Here is a 23,874-nt window from a genome sequence, read left to right as displayed (position 1 = left end):
TAGAATCACAGAAGGGCTTTTATTTTGAAATTGCTGATTTGTGCGGTGTTCCTCTCACCGTGCCTCCGGCAAACCCTGAACTGTGTGGGAACAATTGGATTCATTTAAGATTCACAGAAGATTCCATGCCTGCCTAGTTTTACATTTGTATGGAAATTAAGAGATGGAATCTGGTGGTGGTAAATAGTCTGTCCAGAAATGGATTACTTCTGCTCCTGTTTTTTTATTTATTTATTTATTTATTTTTTATGAACATCAGCAGAAAAGTTTATGTTCCGTGATTTAGACTTCAGAATAGAAATGAACAAAATCCTTTGAGCGCAACTTAATCTGACAGCAGCAGCAACACTGATAGTTCCTTCTTCATCTCCACCAGCAAGTAAAAACACAGAAAAAACATAATTTTGTTATTCCTTTCTTCTCTGCATACATTTACATCTGCCAGTTACCTTTCTCAGACCAGAATCCAATTCAGCTTCACCCAATTGATGGATTCAACCACCACAACAGCACTGGAGACCCTCATAAATGCTTTTGCTCGTGATCTTTATTTCCAAGATGGCGAGAAGCTATAAATCCCATTCACCTCTTCGCCTTCAGGAGCCCCTCAGCTGTGTTGTGTCTAAAAATGTACAGTCAACTACATAAATTATGGAAGACAACAACAACATTTCCTTATCATCGCCTATAAATCCCCTTGATATGAATCCAGCCGCACCATGCAGCGGCTTCTGCTGATCATGCTCCTCAGTGCTAATCATGCCATCGAGACAGGGAGTGGTTTAACATGCTGTAATGCTGGCAGCCGCCACTCACGTTGTGTAATGTATAAACATATGAACATATAAACAGTGCAGCTTGGTAATTTGCAATTTGTAAATATTTAGTGTATATACAGTTTGTTCACATAGGATAAACAGGACCTGATAGTCATGGTAAATATTCACCTTGTTCCTATTACATAGTACAGTCACTTCATCATAATGTCAATTGATTTGAGTCGCCATTGCTGTAGTGGCTGTTTGACACTTCAGTGATGAACCTATGATGCAGCCTTGTACTCCACACTCCCGAAGCACAAGGCAACATCACGGTCACCACCGACCTCACAGGCTGTGAACGCTGCATCAGAGTAATGTTGCAGTTTTTATTCTGGTGGTGGAATATTGCGCATGTAAATAAAGATGCAGCAGCGTTGCTGTTAAAGTTGCAGGTCAAAGTTGAACAAAGCGTTAACTTTTATGTGTGTTGTGTTTTTTCGTTTCATTTGGAGCCTGTGCGACCTCTGGTTACCCATAACTTCCTTCTCTGCGTTCAGCCCGAGGAGATGTTTTTGTCTTTTGTCTTCACAGAAACGTTCTTCCCGCCTGTACTCTGGACAAACTCTGCTTGTGGGGTAACTGTGAGGGCAGGGGGGGGGGGGGGGGGGGGGGGATGGGGGGGGTGGCACTGTGTGTCCAGGTCTGGATCCAGTGTTTGAACATGCGGAAAGGGTTCCAGCTAAAACAGGGGCATTAAGTCGCTCTTTAGTCTCAAAACACACACACTTGAAACAACTGTGCCGTTTCTAGAGCAGTGTATGAACGGCTGCGATGGCTGAAAACTCAATTATTTCTGCATTTTCCTTTAAATCTATATCAGAACATGGCAGAGTCTGCTATCAAATCCCGACGGAGCCTGATGACGCCCCGTGTGCTTATAAATCAGAGCTGTTGCGAATGAGATGTTGTGGCAGTGTAGCGTACCAGCGGCTGAGTGAGAGCTGCAGTCCTCTTCTTCGTCTGGGAACCGGATCTTAACAGGATGAGTTTTGAAGCGTCACCCGTGGCGGCTCAGCAGTAATTGAATTGAGTTGCATCTAATCTCATTGCCCAGCTCCTTTGGTTCCCTGCCTCTCATTAGGGTTCGGTGCAGAGTGTCACAGGGCTCTCTCTCTCTCTCTCTCTGTCTCTCTCTCTCACTCACAACCCTCTCTCATATCTCGCAGCTGATCCAGGCTAACCAGACAAATCAGAAAAACCATATTGCAAATTTCTCTCGACATACAACTCGGCATTAGCCCCAACTGACTGAGACCCAGCTCTAATACTTGCTCGTATTACACTACTGTATCATTACACTGTGTCATCACTGGCATTACACTAATCCACATCAATCCAAAATCTAATCTACCGATCTGATCAAATAATGACATGGTAATAAATAAGTCACCCTTAACCACACTACAGTACACAAAATAAATAAAGGGAACCACAAGCAACTGAGGTTACCAGCAAACAGCGAGGAGCGAGAAATGAATGGCACCAAGAACATGATCTGAACTCATCTCAGAGGGATCAAAATCTAAAGTGCACACATGAAAAAGAGGCGGTTTTGCTGAGCCAACAGTAAAAATGCGGCTGCTCTCCCCCCTAACTTGCCAATCCTCTGGTAAATGAGGGTCTTTGGCAGGCCGAAACGCCCTGCTGGGTACTGTCCAGGGTCTCAGAGGGCATCAGAAACAACTGAGCTGAAACCACAAAGATAATGGCTTCGACTCATAATTGTGAGGTTTGGCTTGATACCAAGTTTGAACATCTGAAGACAAAGACAGAAAGTGAACTCTACAGATATTAACGTGAAGGGTCAGTTCGACCGAATTACAGAGAGGAATTAACACGCTGTATGTTCAATAAATGCACAGTATATTCTTTACCTCTCTTGGTTATGAAGCCATGCAAAAGATTTTGGCTTTATTCGTCCAGTGTTTTTTTTTTTTTTTTTTTTTTTTTTAAAAACCCGTCTCCCAGATTTCAAAGAAGCCATTCCATTCACCTCCACTGTGCATCGTGGTGGAGGCAGGGATCTCATAGAAGGACATCACAAACAAAAGGCAAGGCAAAAAAAAAAATATTAAACATGTTTTCTTTTGTAATTTGGGAAATTCATCCTAGCAACACTGCAATAAGGAATTTATGATCATGACAGTTCCTGAGGTTTGTTTGTACTTTTATGACAGTGAATCATATCCAGTTTAGATGAAGGGTGTAAGAGCAAACTTGAGCACATATTTGTATTTGGTGAATTGTTTATGTTTATCACATGTTAAGTATGTTCTGATATCACTGGAGTTCATACAATGTATTCTAGGCTGACTATGCTCAAGTTCTGTTTAGATATGTTACTTTTTCCCTCCGTGCTAGAATACAAGTACACACATTTTTATTATTTATGCAAAAAAAAAAAAAAAAAAAAACATGAAGAAAAGCCTTCAAACTTCAATCAAAACAAGATTTTGACTGTGATCTATTGTGTTAACGATGTGGTGATTTTCCGTCCATCCTGGACTTGTAAGTGCACTGGATTGATTCACAAAAAAAGTTGGAATTACTAAAGTTGGATTAACTTACTTTTTAACTAAATACAAGTCACAACCAATAAATCCTGGCAGACTAAGTGGCCTTGGACAAAGTGGGGCTGTCGGTGAAACAAAACTCGAGGGCGGCCTTCATCGTGAGGACGCTACACACTGCATGTCTATTTAAAATTCTCAAGCTGTCAAAAATCTCACTCTTCATTAACGACATCTCTATGTATGTACAAAGTCATACATATTCCCAGAGATGATTTGTCTTTTGAGGAAGCCAAAATAAATACTTACAGTATTTAGGGCCTGGTGAGTGTTTGCCTCTGGGCTAAGTATGCTCACAGGGCTCTGAGGATCCCTCCAGTGTTTGTGCAGTGGAGATCAAAATCTTGGGCTGGGAGAGAGAGAAGGCTTTATATTTCCTCTCATTAGTCATCTGGCATAGGCCCACAATTAGTATAAAATAGGCTGTGGTTTGCTTGTGTTATATGACCTGTACTCTTGATTCCTCCAGCAAATGATATAAAGTAACATCAAAGCAGGAAAAGTCAAATCAATGTCTGATGCTAGTCTGTGGAGGGAATCTGTTAGCAGCTGCAGACACAATGTAATTGAGGTGCCTTTGAAAGAGGTTTTAAACACCTGACAATTAATCGAGGAAAAAATACACTAGAAACAGACACTTGTGCAATTTAGAGGAAGAAAACTGTTAAAACTGATGTGAAATCGGCTAGAGCTACAGAATGAGCTCCTCCACTTCTCCCTGCCCACGAGGAAAGTGGCAGCTTTAGACGTTTACCCCGATGGTGGAAACGTAGCATTCACCGTGAAGCCAGTGCCAAAGCAGCCCAAAAGTGTGTAGCCAAGGCTTTGATGTGGGGTTTACAGTAGGCCTTTAACCAAAACAGTCTCACTGCCAAGTGTTGTCCTAATCAAAAAGGCAGCGCATGTCAAATCAAACAGAAGCAGCATGCTGTCTATATCTTTAGAAGTGCATACATGCAGGAGGGAGGAGAGCGACGCTTTTCCACTGTGAAAATCCACCCACAGACTTTTCAGAGCTTCTGCATCTCTTCCTGCCTGTCTTTGTTCTCTTGTCGCTCACACTCACTACATACTGTGACATACCAGCACATATACATGGATTGGCATGTATAGATGTAGTGTGTGTGTGTGTGTGTGTGTGTAGGGACTGATGAAGTCTCTGGGCAGCTTCGGCTAATCAGCTGAAAGAAAACAAAATGAAAAAAAGTCCAAATATTATTCCACTCTTGTGTTTACTCTTGAGGATGACATATACACATTTTATGTGTTGTTTCGAGCAAACAAATCAAATTGGCCTTGTGACATAGTGTAACATCGAAGCAATCAGGCTCTACTAAGGCTGCTTGAAGCAAAGGCCAGGGCATTTTGTTGTAATGAAAAAAAAAAAGAAGAAGCTCTCAGCAGTAATTTCATGGCTGCTGAAGCTAGCATTGGGTAGGTGGTAAAATGGCTTTATTCCAGGTTCAGTTAAAATAGGACACTGAGAGAGCATAGAGGTTTATTGTGTGCTTATTGTGACAGACGATGGCTCTCATATCGCTTTTTTTTTTTTTTTTTTTTTTTTTTTTTTTTTTTTTTAAAAGGCACAGGTGCTTGACATGTTAGTTTCTCAAGGGGTTACTGAATTACAGAGGCTGCCACTGCAGGCTGGACTATCTGTTTATTGGGATGTCACTGTGGCAGTGATACCTGTTTATATGCGCAAGGTAAAAAGAGAGAGAGAAAATCCCAGTGATGCATAGCTTCATCCAAATTTCTTTAATATTATTTTTCTTGTGCGTTTTATGGCTTCTCTGATGTGCCCTTTCTTGTCAGCGTGTCCAAGCTGATTTATTCTCCTGATGCATGCATAATTTAGTTGTTATGAAGCCGGCATGAAGGAGAGGACCACTAAAGCACAAGAGGCATATGTGTGTGTTTGTGTGTGTGTGTGTATAAAGTCTCAGCTGGGTGCAGCTGATGTGCCATTATAGTAGCTGTGATGAGACCACAAAGCCCGGCAAACAAGATGCGGTCTATGATATAGACATGGTTGCAGTGGGGAGATGGCATTCACACTTATTATCTCACATTGCGAGCAGAGACTATAAATCAACAATTGTGGGTGACAATATTGCACTTGACTAGACATTATTTGTGTGAAATGTGTCAGAATGACATAAAAATTACTTATATAACAAATTGAAACAGGAAAAAAAAAAAAAAAAAAAAAATAGCAGCTGATGATTTGTAGTAGCACTTGGGAAAGACAGTGCTTTGGTTTACCGTGGTGGTTAAAATGCAAACTACACAGCCACTGCACATGAAAACATGTCACCACACGTCCTTAATGACTGGTGATGCTGAAGCAAAAAGCAATAGCCATCTCAAGTCTGTGTGCAATAACTGGAGTATGGACTATCCGTAATGCATTTGGCAGTGTATCACTCCATGTGATTTGTTTTGTTGTTTATAACAGTTAGAGCGAGGCCAAACCACCACAATCAAATTAAAGGACGGACCTGATTTTGGTTTGCCATCAAAGGCATCCACAAGCAGCAGCAGGAGGCATTTATTGTTTGACTCTTTTAGGGAACAAAGGCAACTGTCTCTGGGTAGCCAATTAGAGGGATTGCTGAAGAATGGGGAGCAAGGTTCGCTTTAGTTGCAGTGTATCTGACGCTGCCTGATTGCCCCCCCCCCACCCCACTCCAAACCACACCACCCCCACCTCCTCATAAATGTCTCTCTATCTACAGTAGCTTGGCAGAATTAAATGAGATGAGGCTAACTATGCAGGGTCATCCAATTCTCCCATTCACAAGCCTCTTGGCCATGTTGGCACATCACTCTGCCAATTGTGCCAGACTGCAGTTATCTTGTCTGCCTGTTTAACAGCTGATCAACAGTGTCTGTGGTGAGTTATGAGGGTTTAATACAAAGCCAAGTAGTCTTTGATTAATGCAGCCTTCAATCTGATGCTTGCAAATCATTTCATTACCCAACCACTGGCATTAGCAGCCCCGCCAGATGCATTCACGAGTTCAGAGTTCTCCTCCACTCACCTCCACATAATTACTAACTAACTAACTAACTAACTACTTACACAGGGCTGTAAACTAACTTTTTGGCTCACCTGCCAAGGGGACCGGTAGATGAAAAAATCTACCGGCCAAGTAAATTTTTTACCGGCCAAGTAATAAATTGCCTCTTTTTGTTACATATACATCTGTTTCAGTACTTTTCATTGAGATAACAGTATTATATAGCGATATATATATTAGGAAAGAGACCAAAATATTATTCAAAATACATTTTTAATATTTTGAATATTCAAAACATTGCAAACATGGGCAGTGCCAGTACCAGTTAACCTCCTGTTCTGATAACAAATGATAATAACAAAATTCAAGGAAAAAAAAAAAAAAAAATAGAACAGAACAAAGTGGATCAGTGCATGATCTTTGGTCTCTTCTGATAAAGACGTCAGAGCAGTCACGGCAGGTTGAGTGAAGAGATGCTCGGACTGAGCCCGAGACACTGATTTGCAAACAGCGTGACATTTTTCTTCCTTCTTGCTCTCGGATGGTCTCGAGTTTCATCGTTTTATTGCCAACCACAAATTAATTGGTGCGCTGCTTTCTCCTCTATACTCTTTCTTTTTGGGTCACTCACACCGGGTATGTGCCTCCACATTGCTGCGCCGGAACAACACTGCGCGGGCTGGTGGTGACGCGTGGAGGCTGATTTATACTACTGCGTCAAGTCGACGCCGTCACGACGCAGAGCCTCTGCGTCGACGTGAACCCCCGACACAGAGCCTCTGCGTCCGTCAACGTGCACCTCCAAAAATGTCTAGGCATTTTATCGCAGCAATGTTTTGCTATATTGTGACAAACACTTACCTGCCCCATGGCATGTAGCCCTCCAAAATTAAGTCGCCAGGGGAATATTTTAGTCGCATTTGGCGAGTGGCGACCGTTAGTTTACAGCCCTGTACTTACATATCAAGTACATGTCCAAAAATACACATGATGCATATCTTTCACAATTTCCTGTATGCTTATATTTAAAGGAAGCTTTAATCTGGTCTGCACTCTGCTCATTAAATAAAAAGACTGTGTCTACATGTAACATACTATTTAGCATAAAAATTACAACCGTCTTGACTCAGACCAGAAGCATATAATCAGTGGCTGAACTGAAATAGTTTAGCCAATAGATTGAAACTGAAATAAGAAGCTTGGGATGCCAGTTTGACCCCTTCAACCACTTGTAAAATGAAGATTAACTAAAATGAAAGACTGACTGTAAAGACCCCTTCTGTCTAACACCTGATAAATAAAAAGAGAAATTGAACACACTTGAATGAGTCAGTTAGGACAGTGTTGAGTGATTCACAGTAGCTGCACATTAGCCTGTCAAAACAGTAATGAACTCTATATATGTCTATTGTTCCGAACGTGCCGAGAAGCTCCAATCAGTTCTACTGTGTGAGACGCAGCTTACACTGATATTACATGTGACTGGAGTTCTGTACATCGCACAAGCAGCATGTCAGCAATGTGCGCATGTCGTCCGTCAGTGTCAGGGTGGTTCCACTCAGTCATTTTTGTCACATGCAGTTAAGATCTTCTGACTGAGCCAACAGCACCTAAATACACGATATAGGATCTTAATTTCTTTTTGGTTTTGTTGTTGTTGCAAACTATAGATTACAACACAGTGGCTGACCACAAGCTGGCAAAGTCATTTGTCTGCCTAAAGAATGTAATGTGTCTGGTTATAATAAGCCTATTAAAATGGCTAAAGAGTGTACTTTAGTTATTTAAATGGAAGGTTAATTTAAGATAATTTTATGCACTTCATGGTTTCAGTTGTTTTGGAGCACATTTCAAACAGAACAACTGCAAATAATGAAGATATTGTATATATTCATTTGTTCTATCATTGCTTTCATTATGGGAAATCAAAATTGGCCTGTTTGATTTAGGTTTAGGTTCAGACTGTTGTCTGGGAGATAGCTGCCTGAGTGATAATGAATATGCAAGTAGTAAGTTTTTTTTCTTTAGAAAGTAAATATATTTCTCTGGGGGACAGCTTTGGTGTAGTTCAACTTATTCACAGCAGGAGTGCAAGGGCTTGAGTGTAAGATTTTCTATTTTTTTTCTGTTGTAAATATATATTTCTACTATAATATACATTTCGTTTTAATTCAATATTGACATTTTAAGACCTTTAACAATAACTGTGCTTGCAAACACTGTGGAGACCATATAGTAGGTCACAATTTGCACATATTTGCATGTTTTATAATAAGCCATTCCCACTGTGGTCAAAAATACTCCAACAACCTCGACTGATCAATGCTGTACCTTATTGTTCGAGATAAGTTTGCTGAGTAGATTCAGCTGCCGCTGAGGTCACTGAAAATATTGACAGAGTGAATAAAAGAAGTGCCCTGGAGGTATTTTTGGACTGAATGTCGGACTACAGCTTCTACCTGGCAGTTTTTTGTTCAAAGCACATTTGACTTCCTGGTGCAATAATGACGGTTTTAATATCGAACTCTACTTCAACTGTAGTTTCAACTGTCAGCAGTTAAATGATAAAAGCAAATAGCTGTGTGCTCTCTGTGCAGCAGCTACGTGTTGGATCGTTTTCCTCCTAACTGTATCACATTCAGGATATTGATCGGCGGAGGAAATGATGGAAGGAGACGACAGGAGGCCCAGCATTGTTCTTAATATGTCATCAACGCCTCGGTGTGGCGATGGATATTGTGTGACAGGCTAAAATCCTGTGTCTCACAGAACCATCATAGATTTAAAGAGGAGCAGCTCCAGGCCTTACCACAAAATATCGCTTGTTACTGCTCTCTGCAGATTGGTATTCACGAAATGTCACTGGAAAATAGTTCTTTTACGGCATCAGAAGAGTCAATCAGTTATATTTACGTCTTCATTCAGGTTTTATTTTTTCGTGATGTTGCTCAGTTCAAGGTGAAATGTTTGTTTTGTTTCCTCAAAACTAACAAAATCAAAGTAATGCAGAGAGGCAAGGGAGCGACGTAAACACTGAAGGCGCATAGCAAGACAGCCATGATGAGGGAAGGATAGACATACAATTCACCCTTTGCTAAACCCCTCCCCCAAACAGTGATTGTGACAAGGCACAGTGGACCTGTCAAGCTTTGAATTTAAAGCCATACTTTGCATTTAAAGTGTTTGGATAGAGGTGTCCTTTATAACCTTTCCAAAGCCAGAAACACAAGAGCAAACATGGAACAAATGGATTACCTGCTCTATCATGAACTGCAATTATTAGCCTGTCTGGCTAAGTAGCTTGCTAGCTGCAGTAGTAACCAAGCATTAGGACTTATGTTGGTCTATATACACACAGACTAGTTATAACTAGTTAAAAATAACCCATCAACAACTAGTGTTCACCCTCGTACAACTGGATGTTATCATGTTTTATCAATCAGTGGTGGCCAGCGTACTTTTTCATGCTGCAGTCTGCTGGGGCAGCAGTATGTCCGACATGAACACAAGGAGACTGGACAAGCTGGGAAAAAAGGCTGGCTCTGTGCTTGGCAGGAGTCTGGACTCACTCAGGACTGTTGTGGAGAGATGGATGCAATGTAACATGCAGGCCATCTTGGACAATACCAGCCCTCCTCTCCACAACATTCTGACAGAGAAGCATCTACAGCTGTAGCAAACATCTCATCTCACTGCGCTGCAGAACAGAGAGGTTCAGGAGATCCTTTGTTCCCACTGCCATTAGGCTATACAAAAAGCTCAGCCAAAGGAAGTGGACTAATGTAATTATTATTGTTTATTTATTATTAACTGTTTTTATTATTATCAACAATGAGTTAATGGACAAATTAATTTCCCCTAGGGGATTAATAAAGTATCTATCTATCTATCTATCTATCTATCTATCTATCTATCTATCTATCTATCTATCTATCTATCTATCTATCAGAGTTTAGGCTAATATTAGCAGGTCTATCAGGGGGCGGGGCCAAAATACATAAGGTATGCACTGTTTGCAGTGTACTACTACAGGACAGCTCTTCTAACACAGCACTGACTCAAATTGGTTTTCAGTTTCAAACAGACCTGTTTTTGGAGCACTTGGGGTTTTGTTTTGCAATTCATTTTTTTCGTGACCACCTCAGATTCAGATTCATTTGCTGCATTTAAGAAAAGAATGGTTGTGACTGCTGCAATACTTCAGTCACAGTGAGCTGAAAAGTGGACTCTCAGGGAGAACGGCCATGAGAGAAACCTAAAAGCATATAGAAAAAGGTATAGAGGGTGTGAGAAAGAGAGAGAGTGACTCATAAATCAAGTAGAGGTGAGATTGCTGAATCAGGGTTGATTGTGCCTGGGAGAGACAATAAAGCCTGTAATCATCTGTCTCTGCTGCACAGACCTGGCAATTATCTGCCCATACCTGACCGCCAGAACAGAAAGGGCAAGATCCATCTACCTTCAGCCTATACACACCCTATTTTTTTAAGCGGCGAAATTCGGCTGCTGATGCAAACTGAAAAAAAGAATATTCACTTAGAGAGGTGCGAATTGGAGGAAACGGAGGATATGGTTGAAGGAGTGTTGCAGGGCTTGTCAGTTTTTCCTGGTTATCCATACTGTATGCAAGGTTTGGGGTGACTCAAAAGAAAGAGTGGTGATATCTGTTTGGATCTTTCATCTCTCACTACCCACACATGTATTAACGCGCGCACAGACACACACACACACACACCTCAAGTAGCCTGCCAATATATTACCTCAGATAAAAGAAGAGTAGCCACTCATTTTTCTGGTATAACACTGCCTACGGAGGCTCCATTTGCGGTTCCTTCATCATAACGTCTGCTTTCAAACAGCTGTCTGAAATTGGCATTTAGGGCACAAATTTACCTCCATTTCCATCCAATACATTGGAGCCTGAAGCATATGGACCATCACTCTCCGACTGAAAGCACTGCACTATGGCCTAAAAGCATTTTTTGCCAGTCCAATAACAGAGCCAAATGAATAGTGTGGTTGTAATTAATCTTTTCTATTGACTGGATAAAACCTCGTGGTGGGACTCAGCTAGTGAATGCTTTTTTTCCCCCGTAGCGCTGTTTTCCCTCCCTAATAGGAGAGTTTGGAGTATAATTGCGAAGTAACCTCGGGTATTGTGGATGATCAATGCTTTTATCAAACAACAAATTAAAAGGCAAAAAGGCACACAAGAAAATAATATGTTGCAACAGGTGCTTTGCATTGCCTGAGCAGTGAGTCATTTCTCATTGGGTATATTTGTTTATTCACTGCGCATGTACTGCAAAATCGGAAATCCGTCACAGCCACCTGTGTGCATGCAGGGTTGTATGTTAAATATTTTAGATTTTTCTGACTTGCTTTTGAGGTGAGCGTTTATATTAAAAGGTCAGAGATCCCTTTTCTCAGCTGATCAGTTCTGCTTTTTAGACAATGCTAACACCTGAAAATCACAGCAGAGCAGTGAAACAGTGTATTGCCGAGACAATGCTCTTTCATTGATCTTCAGTTAGGTGATCCAGAGCATCACCAAGACTGAACAAAGAGATCAGTGAATCCCAGCCAGAGGCACTTGCACCCCAGGGGATACTTCTGCAACCGCAAAGAGGTAAGTGACTGTGAAGCAGGCTAGCTCAGCTAATTTGAAAAAAAAAAACAAAAAAAAAAAAAACAGAAATTATGATATATAGATAATATATATTTATAATATTTGCTAACAGGAGGAAAATAAGAATCCGAAAGGAATTGTAAATCGATGTGATGTTAATCTTCAGCTTAAGTTTCTGTCCCAAAAACCGGTCAGTTGCGAAACATTGAGAAAGTTAGCAAGCAAACAGAGAAGTCCAAGTAGTGATAGTAATGGATAAAATGTAGTTAGTTAAAAGCAGTGGATAGTGACTTCAAATCATACGTACTATTATAAGTTAGTAATAAATAGGTACTTAGTAACTGAAGTAATTTGGACCAGTTGAAATAATGAGCTAATGATTAAACAGTTGAAATAGTTGTTTGAATGTAAACAGTTATAACATTTAGATAAAAGTAATCGATTGAAATAGCTAAAAGTAATGTATATACAGTTGAAATGGTTAGACTGACAATTATATTGTTCATTTTGGAAAGGACCATATGCGACAGGTGCTATTAATGACGGGCTACTGGAGCTCATCAGACGAGGGCTGTGGCAGTATGACAGGCAGGTTTAGAACCACTAAATAAATAAATAACTCAAAATAATACAGACAAGCAAGTTGTCTGTCAATTTTTCATTTGCTTCAGAGCCAGAGGATGGAAAAAAAAAAAAAAAAAAAAAACACCCTTAAAGACTATTTTCCCTTGTCACTCCTCTTGGTTTAGCCAGCAGTCAGTGTCCATATTGCCAGGGGAGCTGCACTACCTGATAAGCGGAGGTAGAGGCTCTCTGACACATCTGTCTGCTTGATGAGCCAAGTGTCAAAGCCCCCCAAAGTGCTGGATGGAGTGCATCAATAAACGACTTTAATCCCCTCCTGGGGCCAATGTCCTCCCACTAATAAGGGATCGTCTTATACCACTGGCAGTAAGCAGAGAGGTAAAAGTGGCTTGGCATGGGCCTCAGCACGAGGATGTACAGTACAGAGGGAATTGTCTGTACACAGGTAACAGGCTGTAAATCACACGCACCTGCTGTTGCCTTAATTGCTCTGGACTGAATTGGTGTTTTGCTTCCTCCTCCCTCTCACTTTCCCTCCCACTTTTGCCCTCTGTCACTGTTTTTACTCTTTAAAGTTTGTCTGTTTGTCATCACTCTCTCTCTCTCTCTGCAACACCTCCTCTCTTTTTGTATTGCAGGCTCTTTTCCCCACCTCCACAATGTATCCAACTTTGCCCCAGACCGTCTCACTTGCCAGACAGAAGAGGAAAAGCAGAGGCATGGGGACCGGTAGCTGGGCAGTATTGGTTGTTCTGAAGGACGTGTGGGTTGCTAGCATCCCCAGGGAAGATCTGATGAGTGTTCTAGTCAGAGTGACCCTAATTAACCACATATTATCTGCAGGCTGTGTGGAGGATTAAGGCCCTCAGCTCTGGACCCTTCAGGCCTGGAGACCCAAAGACAGAGGACTCTGCACTGAAGCACACTTCATATTCTGCCTCAAAGCATAACAGAGAGAGGAGGGGGAGTGAGGCTGGATCATAAAAAGAACCAAACACAGAGCAGAGAGCACACTGCAGAGAAGACAGGTTGCTTGAAGCATATCTGCAGGTCAGGACCTTTCTATAATGAGCAAATAAACATAGCAAAACCCAAGCTGCTGTGTACAGTGTGGGAGGAATATGTAGCCATCCTTTTTGGCACCCTCACAAACAAGAAGACATATCGTCTCTTTGTCTGTCACATGTTCCAACACATCCTTCCCCCTCTGCCCAGGTGTTGTTTGAGCAAATTGAGCTTTCAGTAGGAGGAGGGGACCGTTATTCTATTGAGAGATAATGAGCTCATTTTCTCGTTTGACATTAGAAATCCCAGAAATGAACGCTCCGCCATGTTGACAGGTCGTCATACGCACGGCGCGCTGCTACATTAAACCAGCGTTTATTGTCAACTAGGCAATACAATCTGCAAACCACAAACACACACACACACAAAAAACAACCCTTATAGATGCAACACAATGATCAGCCCCCACAGGCAGGCAGAGACTGTGGCTTCTGTAGAAAACATTTTAGTAGCAGCTGTGACATACCTCATTTCAGATGAAAGATGTGCAAATATCAACAACATGATTAAACACAAGATTAACTGATACCAACCGGCCAACTGTTAGAAGAACCCAAAGGTTATAGCTCATAAGATGTGCTGTTTCTTTAAGTGTCATGTGTTATCACAAGCATTACGAGCTACTAGTGAATATATTTCACATTTACATATCACCATACCACTGTATAAAATAGTGCAGTGTAAACAGTTTTACAGGGCTTTCATAAAGTATTACAGGGTAAATCTATCCGTTGCTAACCCCGGTGCACAGCTGCTATTCTGAGTCACTGAAACATTTCCTGCGGTTCCAGGCTGTAATTCAGGCTTCAAGACCTGCGCCGTCACCTACCTCGGTCAGTGTCGTAGAGGTAGACGAACTTCTGCCACTTGTAGTGAGAGAGCAGGCTGAGGACAGCACCCCGGAGGGCGGGGCGCATCTGGATGACAAACTGCACCTCATTATCGGTGGGGTAACTGGGTGTGACGAAGGAGGTGTGCAGAGCGCCGCAGAACGAGGTCAAGGTGTTCATGGACTTCTTGTCGTAGAATCCGAAGATGGCGTACACCCCGCGGGAGAACTGGGAGCAAACTGCAGGGACAGCAGAGGGCAAGAGGACACGAGCGTTAAGATATTAGTCAGCAAAAAAAAAAGTCTATGCACATTCACAAATGTGAGCGTCATCCCTTTAGGCAGCAACAGATCGATTGAGTCGTTTGACCCAAAACTAACAGCAAATTAAGGGTCGACTCTAAATGACCCCCAATGCAACTGATTGAAGCATTACGCATATCATGGGAAATCAAATAATAAAAATACACTAACTATACACAAAATACACAAATACAATAACTATATGTAAAAATCCTGATGTGTTCTGTATAATCAGATTTTGTTTTCTTACTCTTTGATCAGAACTGACAATTTAGGCGATGTACAGCTACTAGTCTGAGACCTTTTACATTTGAGAGCTTGTTATATATATATACACAGACAAAAAGTAACATTTTTATAGATCAGACCAGAACTTCAAACTTGGATTTAAGCAAAAATGCAAAAGAAATTACAAAAATGCTTCTTTATAGAAGGGAAGTGCTGCTTTTCTTTGTCTTTTGGGACAATAGACTGTCAGGCTGAGGACAGCGCAAGGACAAAATGAGCATAATGATAATGTCACCTTGGGCTTTAGGAGATTGCGACGGGCGTTTTTCACTGTTTTCTGACATTTTACAGACCAAATTAGTCAGTTCAGGGGCATTCCACAGATTTTACACTTCAACTTCAGTCATTAGGGCTACTACTCAGACTGTGTGATGGCCTCTAGGGCTCGAGAGAGAGATTTCCATCGTCTGAAAAAATAAACCTAATGATGTCATCAGGGTTATCTCAGCTACAACCCCCTTCGAATGAGTAATCAATCATGGAAATAATTGCTAGTTGCAGCCCTAAAGCCCGATACCCATCCCGAGTGGTCACAACATAGAAATTTATACTTGATATTAATGTTCAGTCTCAGATACGTTATTTGGATAACATATCTGAAGAAAGATGCATGTTACATAAAATACACAATGGTGAAAAAGCAGCATGCACTGCATCAGAATGTGAACTGGCAATAGTCTGGCTCACATTGTGACAGGATGTCAGCAGGAATCCCGTAGGTGTAAATGCAAGCGGTGCAGTGTGTTTATGTGTGTTTGCGATGGAAGGAAAGTGGCAGCCAAAGGACAAAAACATCAAGCCGTTCACCAAAGGTCTCCAGCTCCTACCAGGAGCTCCCACCAGTTATCGCTCAGTTCCCTCATACACAGTGAAGGAGTCACTGCAGCATTCACAGCAGCTGCGAGAGCCACTGCTGCCTGCCGCCGCTTCTGTTACCTCCCACGATAGAGCTGAAAAAGACAGCTCTCTCTGCCTCAAGTGAAAAGGGAACACAGCTTCACTGTCAATGACCTCAGGTATACCCACAATGTCTTTGTTGGCGAAACAATGTCAGCTACCGCTACACACAGCTATACAGCTATACACAGGCTTAGTGTTGCATTTAGAACTGGTTTTAAGGTTCTTCTCCTTATATACAAAAAGTTTTATGAGTGAGCACCGAGCTACCTTGCTAACTCCCCAATTAATTACAAAAACTATTGAATGTTCCCAGCAACACCCATAGGAAAACTGGGGATGTAGCTTTTGTCAATTATGGCCCAAAGGTATGTAACTCTCTACCTATAGATATCAGAGAAGCCAGCTCACTAAGTATTTTTCAGAGAAAGATAAAAAACTTATCTCTTCACTTTAGACTTTAACTATAGCTCTGAAATTCTGCACTTTGCTCTGCACTTATACACTGCAGCACTTCGTTTAAATACTGTTATAAATATTGATGTGGGTGGTTGGTTAGGAAATTTGCAAGAAAAAGACTGTGGTCGTGTGTGTGTATGTTACCCCCCACAGCACCACCAAAGAGGGTGCTCTTCTGGTATTCTGGGGCAGCTGAAAGAGGCTGACTCCGGTGTAATCAAAACCTGTGGTGCATTTATGTCCGTCAGGAAAAGAGATTCTTTAGCACTGTTTGCCTCACAGCCGAGGTGCCATCTAATAGAAGAGTGTACAGAGAAAAGTTTTTTGTTTAAAGAAAAAGTTTCCAATTTTATTATTATTACATGTCATTTCATGTGAAGCTCTTAGTGCATGTAATTTTTTTGTTGTAGAGCACTTCAGCATTTCTGTATGAGAAGTTCAATACAAATACAAAAATGATTACTATCATTATTATCATTATTACTGTTATTATATACATATATACTATATACATTATATCTTAATATATCAAATTATGAAATTTGATCTGTTCAGAAACAGGGCAGAATGTAAATGAAAAGGCAAAAACATGCCTTAAGGTATACACACACACACACACACACACACACACACACAGACATAGTGTGTACATATGACAGTGTCAAAAACAAACATCTTATACGACAAGCTGTAGAAAAACCAGACACTGTTCAGTGAAACTGCTACCTGAGATGAGCAAAGGTAAAAGAAAATAAACAGTCACATAATCATTTGAATGTCTTCACTGTAACAAATCTATAACAACTACTTCGGGGGAGTGAACTTGTCAGTGATACAAACAGTTTTGTTTTCTTTAATCAGCATGCGCATCAGATGACATTTCTTGAGAGGATCAAAAAAAACAAAAGAATGTTTCCGTTTGCTTGTGTATTCATCACACACTCTAGTGGGACATCATAAATTGTGAGACAGGAGCGACTTCCATTCAGTCAGGAGCCATTAATGTGTAAACTAATATTCAGAGCTACAGGTGTGTTTTGCTTTTATTACCATATCATGAATGGCTGTTCACTTATTCCAACTGACTCTCGAGTGTTCCCGCTGAGTAATCAAGCATTCTCAACATCCGTAAACACTGTGAATATTCCTGTACAATGGGTTTGGACATTGACAAAGGCTCTATCCGGTCTTACGCAATGTCAATGTTAAATATCTGCTTCTGATTGGCTGATGGATATCCATTCAAGCTGTATGCTGGGATATATCAGACATAGCGTGAGCTCAATTCATCACCAACATGACAGTTTGTACTTTGTGCCTCCATCCTAATCAAGCACAAGATGCAATCACACACAGATGCGCACACACACACACACACACACGCAATAAACATTTTCTCTCTCTCTCTCTCCCTTTCTGCCAGTGATGGTGTTACAGTATGTGCAAACCTTTCTGATGCTCAGAGGATGACATGACATAGGCTATTAAGCACAATTGCCGTGTGAATGAGAGATCTAGTCACTGCTGGGATTTTCCTCCTCCTTTTTAATTCTATTTCCTCCCTATCTGTCCTGGTACAGACACCTCTCCCAAGGTATAAGCATCCATTGTCAGCAACACACATACACACACACGCACAGATGCAGGCATACAAGCACGTACATACACACACACACACACAACACAGCTTCTTGATAAGTGAATCAACAGATGGACAGCAGTATTGTGGGTAAGTGCTGCAGGGTGAATGGTGCAATCTCCCTCACTGAATGGGAGCCAGTAGGAGTTCCAGACCTCGTCGAGGCCCAGTTTTCTCTGCACTCTCTCTTAATTTGGGCCAGTACTGACACAGAACCTATCCTAGGGGACCAGATCTGGCAGCCTCTTTCTCTCTGCTCAGCTGTCCTCTGCTTATTAGGTTGAGCTTTGAGCAAGCCCGTGCTTCAATAACAGATATGTCCACAATACACACACACGCACGCACGCACACACACCCTCTCTCCCTATACCCTTTTCTTTTAGGCCCTCATCTTGCCCCCGTTAGTGATACAATGTCTTTGTGTTTCCTCCTCCTCAGGGTCGCCACCTTATAGTGGCGGAAAGGTTTGCGTGCTGCAGGGATCCCATGAGCGACGCCGTCGAGAACGACCTGAGCTGCATACACAAAGGTTCTCCCGTGGCGGTGAGGATGTTCTAGACAAAGAATGACCTGTTCTGTTTTTTTTTTTTTTTTTTTTTTTTTTTTGGGGGGGGGGGGCATGCGCCAGCCAGTCTCACTGCACCAGATCTGCCAGCCTCCCTGCAGCTCTGCGCCTCAGACACAACTCGTGCTCAACTCTGTTCGCCTCAAGAGCTGCAAACTCCTTTCTTTTGCGATTCAACACCTTTCGCCAGAGTCTGCCCTCATGAGCGTCACTTGTGACAGGTTATATATGGCTTTATTGCGCTGCCCTCCACAGTCAAATGCAGGCATTGCCATAAACAGAGGCGACTACAGGTAGTGTAACACAACATACAATTAACGGTAGCAGTGTTATTGATTTTCAAATGGAGTGCCGTAAGCTGTGCTGTGCAGAAACCTCTCACCCATTTCCATGGTCAGAGGCTAACAAGCCGCACCACATGTGGAGACGTCATACGTTCTGAAGGAGTTTATACACTGTGTGCTGGGGTTGATAGTAGATCAGGTGGAGCTACATTAGCTGTGTGGTTAATCGTACTTGATTAAGCGAACGTGTCGCCGCATCAGTACAAATTACCCTTCCTCTGGCTGCCAGCTTCAACCGTCTATAACCAACTACAACTAAACTGCTGTTAAGGAAATAACAGAAATCAATTTGCTGTTTCACACAGTGAGGGGAGAAAAACAAAGAAGCGTGCACGGCTCTTATCACCAACAGCCGGGATCATCTGTGAGGAATGAGCACGTGTTTTTTTTTTTTTTTCCTCTCCAAATTTCATCTTTAATTTGCATATTTTTGTATAACATTATAGCTTTCTAATTAATCTACATTTCTGTTAGAAACTGCACCAGTTTGCTACCTCGCTAATTTGCCGTGCATGTAAATTTCTTAACCTTTCAAATTTTTAATAAATTCTAATTCTTTCAGTCAAAGGTGAATAACAAGGCAGCGGAGCAAATGAGCAAGAGCATAAACACTGACAAGTTTATTAATAGGAAATAGCAAACAAACAACAAAAAAAGCAATCAGCACAAACATATTGACAAAGCCCAACTGAGGAATTTCAAGTTTTAAAGTCGATCGGACCGATATCTTCCACTCAAAGCCGACAGTGCGTCTGAAAAGTTCCACATAGGAAAAGTTCTGGATTAAGAGTCACACTCCTTATATGTATGTATTCCCTCACTCACTTTCTCCCAGAGATGTCTCTCCATGCAGTACTGATCCCTTCCTACTTCAACGCCTCACCGTCTCTCTCCACTCTCCTTTCCTCCCTCCTCACCACTCTATTTGACCTCTCCTTTTGTTGCCTGTCTTTTGCCTCAGCCATCTGGTCATCCCCCAAAGCATACATCCTCTTCAAGCGTGGCAGTATCTCTCTCCACCTGAGTGCTCCTCTCTCTTTCGCCTCTCACATTGTTTCCCCCATAATATCGCCCCGCTCCATCAGTGGAGCAGAGACTGGTGTTGGACTTCAGTTAAAAAAAAAAATAAATAAAAAGTATACAGTGCTGTAGGGTCAGGGGAGGAGCTGCTGTGGAGAAAAGCCCCGGCCGCAGCTTCATCCCTCTCAGTAATTAAATAAAAATCAAATAAATGTTGTGCTGTAGGTGGAAATGAGGCGACCGAACCTGTCTCCAACTCTGAGGAAAGAACACATCAGTTAATATAATTCAATGAGTCTGTGAGTGTCACCTTGAATTTTTGTAATGCTAATTTACTCACAAGTCCTCAAACAACCATGTGCATGTACACAGAGTCATTAGAGGAGCTTGCATGACGCCTGAGTGGTAAACAACACAAAGATAATTCTTTCTCATCAGCTCTTTCTCTTTTCCTTCTTTTTTTTCTTCCTCTGCAGCTAACCGTGCCTGTGCCTCCTCCTCCTCCTTCTCCCTCTTCTCCTCTTTTTCCCCCTCCCCCTCCCTGCTGCAGGGAACCATGCATCCCATCTCCAGTTCACTGGTCAAACACACACAGTGTGCCGCCCTCATTCCCTTCTATAATCAGGACACTCGGCAGTGCTACAGGGATGTTACATTTCTGATGCATCACTTGAGATGGCTGGCCTGGAATGCTAGTTCAGTGGGATATGTGTTATCCTGCAGGCAAGCTAGGCTAATTCATTAAAAAAAAAAAAAGGAAAGAAACCTTTTCATGCACTCAAAGTATGTGGATTTCCATGCTCTTTCGCGGCCCGTGAGCCAGAGCCTTGCACAGCCTTGGGAAGGGGGCCGGGAACAGTAAATGTCAACGATGATTGTATCTCTTTAGCTGTTTTCCTCGTCGTCTTTCAACAAAACCCACACTCGCATTCTCTCTTTGGCTCCGTTGTTTCTCCTCACATGTCCTCCTTTTCCCGCCTGTGTCTCGGTCTCGGTCTCCCTCTGGTCCCCGTAGCTCCTCTTGCTGGTACCCACCCACCCCCACCCTCACCCCCACCCCCCCTTCACCAGCCGACATCAGGACCAGCCTCTCCTGCTCTGAAGAAGGGATGCTGTCACGGGGAGATAGCTCGTAAGTGCCCTGGGGGATTGCATCAGCTCTTGTCATATAGAGATGTGAAGTGCTTCAAACTGTTAACTCAAATGGCAGACCTAGATTCAAGATCAACTCAACTGCAGTGGTGCCGTGAAACGTTGAAAGGAAGCCGTTACTCGTCCTGCTGCATCAACATCTACTATCGAGTTGCACTTCAAATTATCTGTGGGGTTAAATGACATCGGAGCACACGCTGTGGAAGGAGAGCAAACAAAAAAAAAAAACCAAAAAAAAAAAAAACAAAAAAAAAAAACCACACATTTACTGCATTCAGTAAATTTATCTCCGAGTTGTCACTGAGTCACTGATCCGGTCATCGTTTTATGAAACGTCTAATTTAAAGTTCCCAGGAAAATTAAAAACAAACAGGATGTTCAGTAGCGAGTCTCTCTGGTGTTATATCTAACAGTGCAAAGCAGTTCAGTCCACAGTCTGTAATTAATTTCTTATGCAAGTTTTGCCTGCATTCGTCATATATATTATGATGCATATTAACACTGGTAAAATATTTGTTATTGTGATATTAAATTCAGCCGTATCGCGTCACAGGCTATAACACTACATATCATTTAGAATTTAATAAATAGAATTGAATCTAGAACAAAGCCGTTGTTTTACATGTGATAAGAGGAATGACTTTTTTTTTTTTTTTTTTTTTAATAGCCAGATTGGGAATCCTCACCATGAACTACCTCATCTACAGTACAAGCAATCCACTGGCGAGTTCAGGGGTGTATCTGCGTGTGCGTCTTTATGCATGTACATGTGTGTTTGACTGCTGGAGTGTATGATGGATGATAGGGGGCCCAGGGACGCTCTGTCACCGAGGCCTGTTAGCCTGGAGCTCAGCATCCCTACATGACGGAGACAGGTTTATAACTTCCTCAGTCAATTTTGATTTGAAAACTTTGTTGATGGCTGAATAAACCCTGTACTCGCATCAAGACATGTCTTGTTTGTGTGTATGTGTGTGTGTTTGTGTGTGTGTACTATTCTACAACCCTCATATAAAGATTCATACATTTCGCTGTAGCCAGGTAAAGCTGCAACAGAGCATGAATGTGTAAGTTTTATTGTGTCTATATAGTGTATACAGCTGCAGATTGTAAGCACCCAGTACGTTTCCTTCTCTGCTTTTACATTAGCAAAAGTCACATCAAAAAAGGTTACTGCCCAGTAACTTTAATGGTCAGATTAGTGTGTCTCTATCAGACAGGATGCTGAATGGCTGCCTGTGATGCTACTGGCTCGACACAAAGACGAAGCATATCGGCCTGTGTTTCCATGGTGCTTAGGCAGAAAACATGTCAAATATTAGAGGAAACACAATTTTATTCCAACATGGCAATCGCACGTGTGTGATTTTTGTCAAGTTTCTTATTCACAGTTACATTTTTGATCCAAATGTTATGTGAGAAATAACACACAGTTTACTTTTCTAAAAATGTATGGAAATGTTTGATTAAAGAAACTGGTGTAAAGTACATTTCTGACACCCCTGCTGCTCATATTTTTAGTATAACACATGAAGCCTACCACATACAGTAGCAGAGAACTTTAAAATATGACAGGAGTCGTTTGTGAGAACGAACAAACTGAAATGTTATGCTGTATAAATACTGACTAAGACTGCATTGGATAAGCGTTATTAGGATGGCACAGGGATTAAGTTTTAATTAAACACAAGTTAGAAAATTAACTTTGGTTTGCGTTTGTGGGTCTCACACACTGGCTCACCGAATACATGAAAAATGTTCACAGAGCTGGACAGTTATCAGTTATCCTGATCAAACTGACATATAGTTATTTCTAATGGAATTAATTTTTGTCAAAGTATACATATTCAAATTTCAGTTTAGGGTGTCGTCCCCCCCGAGCTCTATGCAAAGCAGTGTATCCAATTGAAAAGGACATTATGGAAATCTGTGTGAAAGCATAAAATTCAAACTCTGCTTAGCATGATTTACATTCTCTTTGAAGCTTCAAGAATTGCACCTAAAAGTCATCCATAAGAAAACCACTTCTTCTATACCATACAGCATTCTATACCACTCTATAGCTCCCGAGCATTCAGATGGAAGGCTCACGCACTACTTGAAACGGCCAGCCAGTCTTTATAAGATGTCACTGGACTTCTGCTCTGTTAGCAAGAAACACAGAATTAAAAGATGAGAAATCACATCTGAATTAAGTGATACGATTTTTGGTTTGTCAAATCACTGCAGGTTTGCCAAAGTGAGCCAAGGGAAGATTACTTCTATGCAAACTAGAAATTGTCTGCTTTTTTAATCAACCCAATATTCATTGAAATTAAGGTTTTAGAACAATTCTGAGATGTGAGTGAATTATAATTGCTGGCTAAAATCCATAGTTTACATAATTATTTGGAGACTTTTTTTAAATAAGAGGGCTAAAATTGAAAAACTAATAAAACTGGGGCACAGGTGAAAGACTGTAGTGAAAATACTCCTTGAATTAAAGGGTTGGTGAAGATATCCACTATCTGCTAGGATCTGTACTATGTGCTAGGATTTTGAACACTTAAATGCTAAAATATTCAGTGTTAATGACAAATAAAATGTTATTTAATAAGACTAATCCTTAAAATAAAGATCATATAAGGCTTGAATCAGTGATTCCCTTTTATGAATTGCAACTAAAGAGATAAAAAATTCACAGGA

At 41.4% G+C, this 23,874-nt stretch overlaps 1 protein-coding gene across 2 annotated transcripts in view; it reads right to left on the bottom strand.

Annotated features, from left to right (window-relative positions):
* Positions 1 to 23,874, bottom strand: part of gria3b (glutamate receptor, ionotropic, AMPA 3b) — an 81,144-nt gene that overhangs the window by 40,900 nt on the left and 16,370 nt on the right. For both annotated transcript variants that reach the window (XM_056382712.1, XM_056382713.1), the window contains exon 3: positions 14,523 to 14,762. In XM_056382712.1, the coding sequence (XP_056238687.1) occupies positions 14,523 to 14,762 (240 nt within the window). The remainder of the gene's footprint in view (positions 1 to 14,522; positions 14,763 to 23,874) is intronic.

This window comes from Seriola aureovittata, chromosome 8 (assembly GCF_021018895.1).
Source record: "Seriola aureovittata isolate HTS-2021-v1 ecotype China chromosome 8, ASM2101889v1, whole genome shotgun sequence".
NCBI classification, from domain to species: domain Eukaryota; kingdom Metazoa; phylum Chordata; class Actinopteri; order Carangiformes; family Carangidae; genus Seriola; species Seriola aureovittata.
This window is presented reverse-complemented; position numbering and strand designations above follow the sequence as displayed.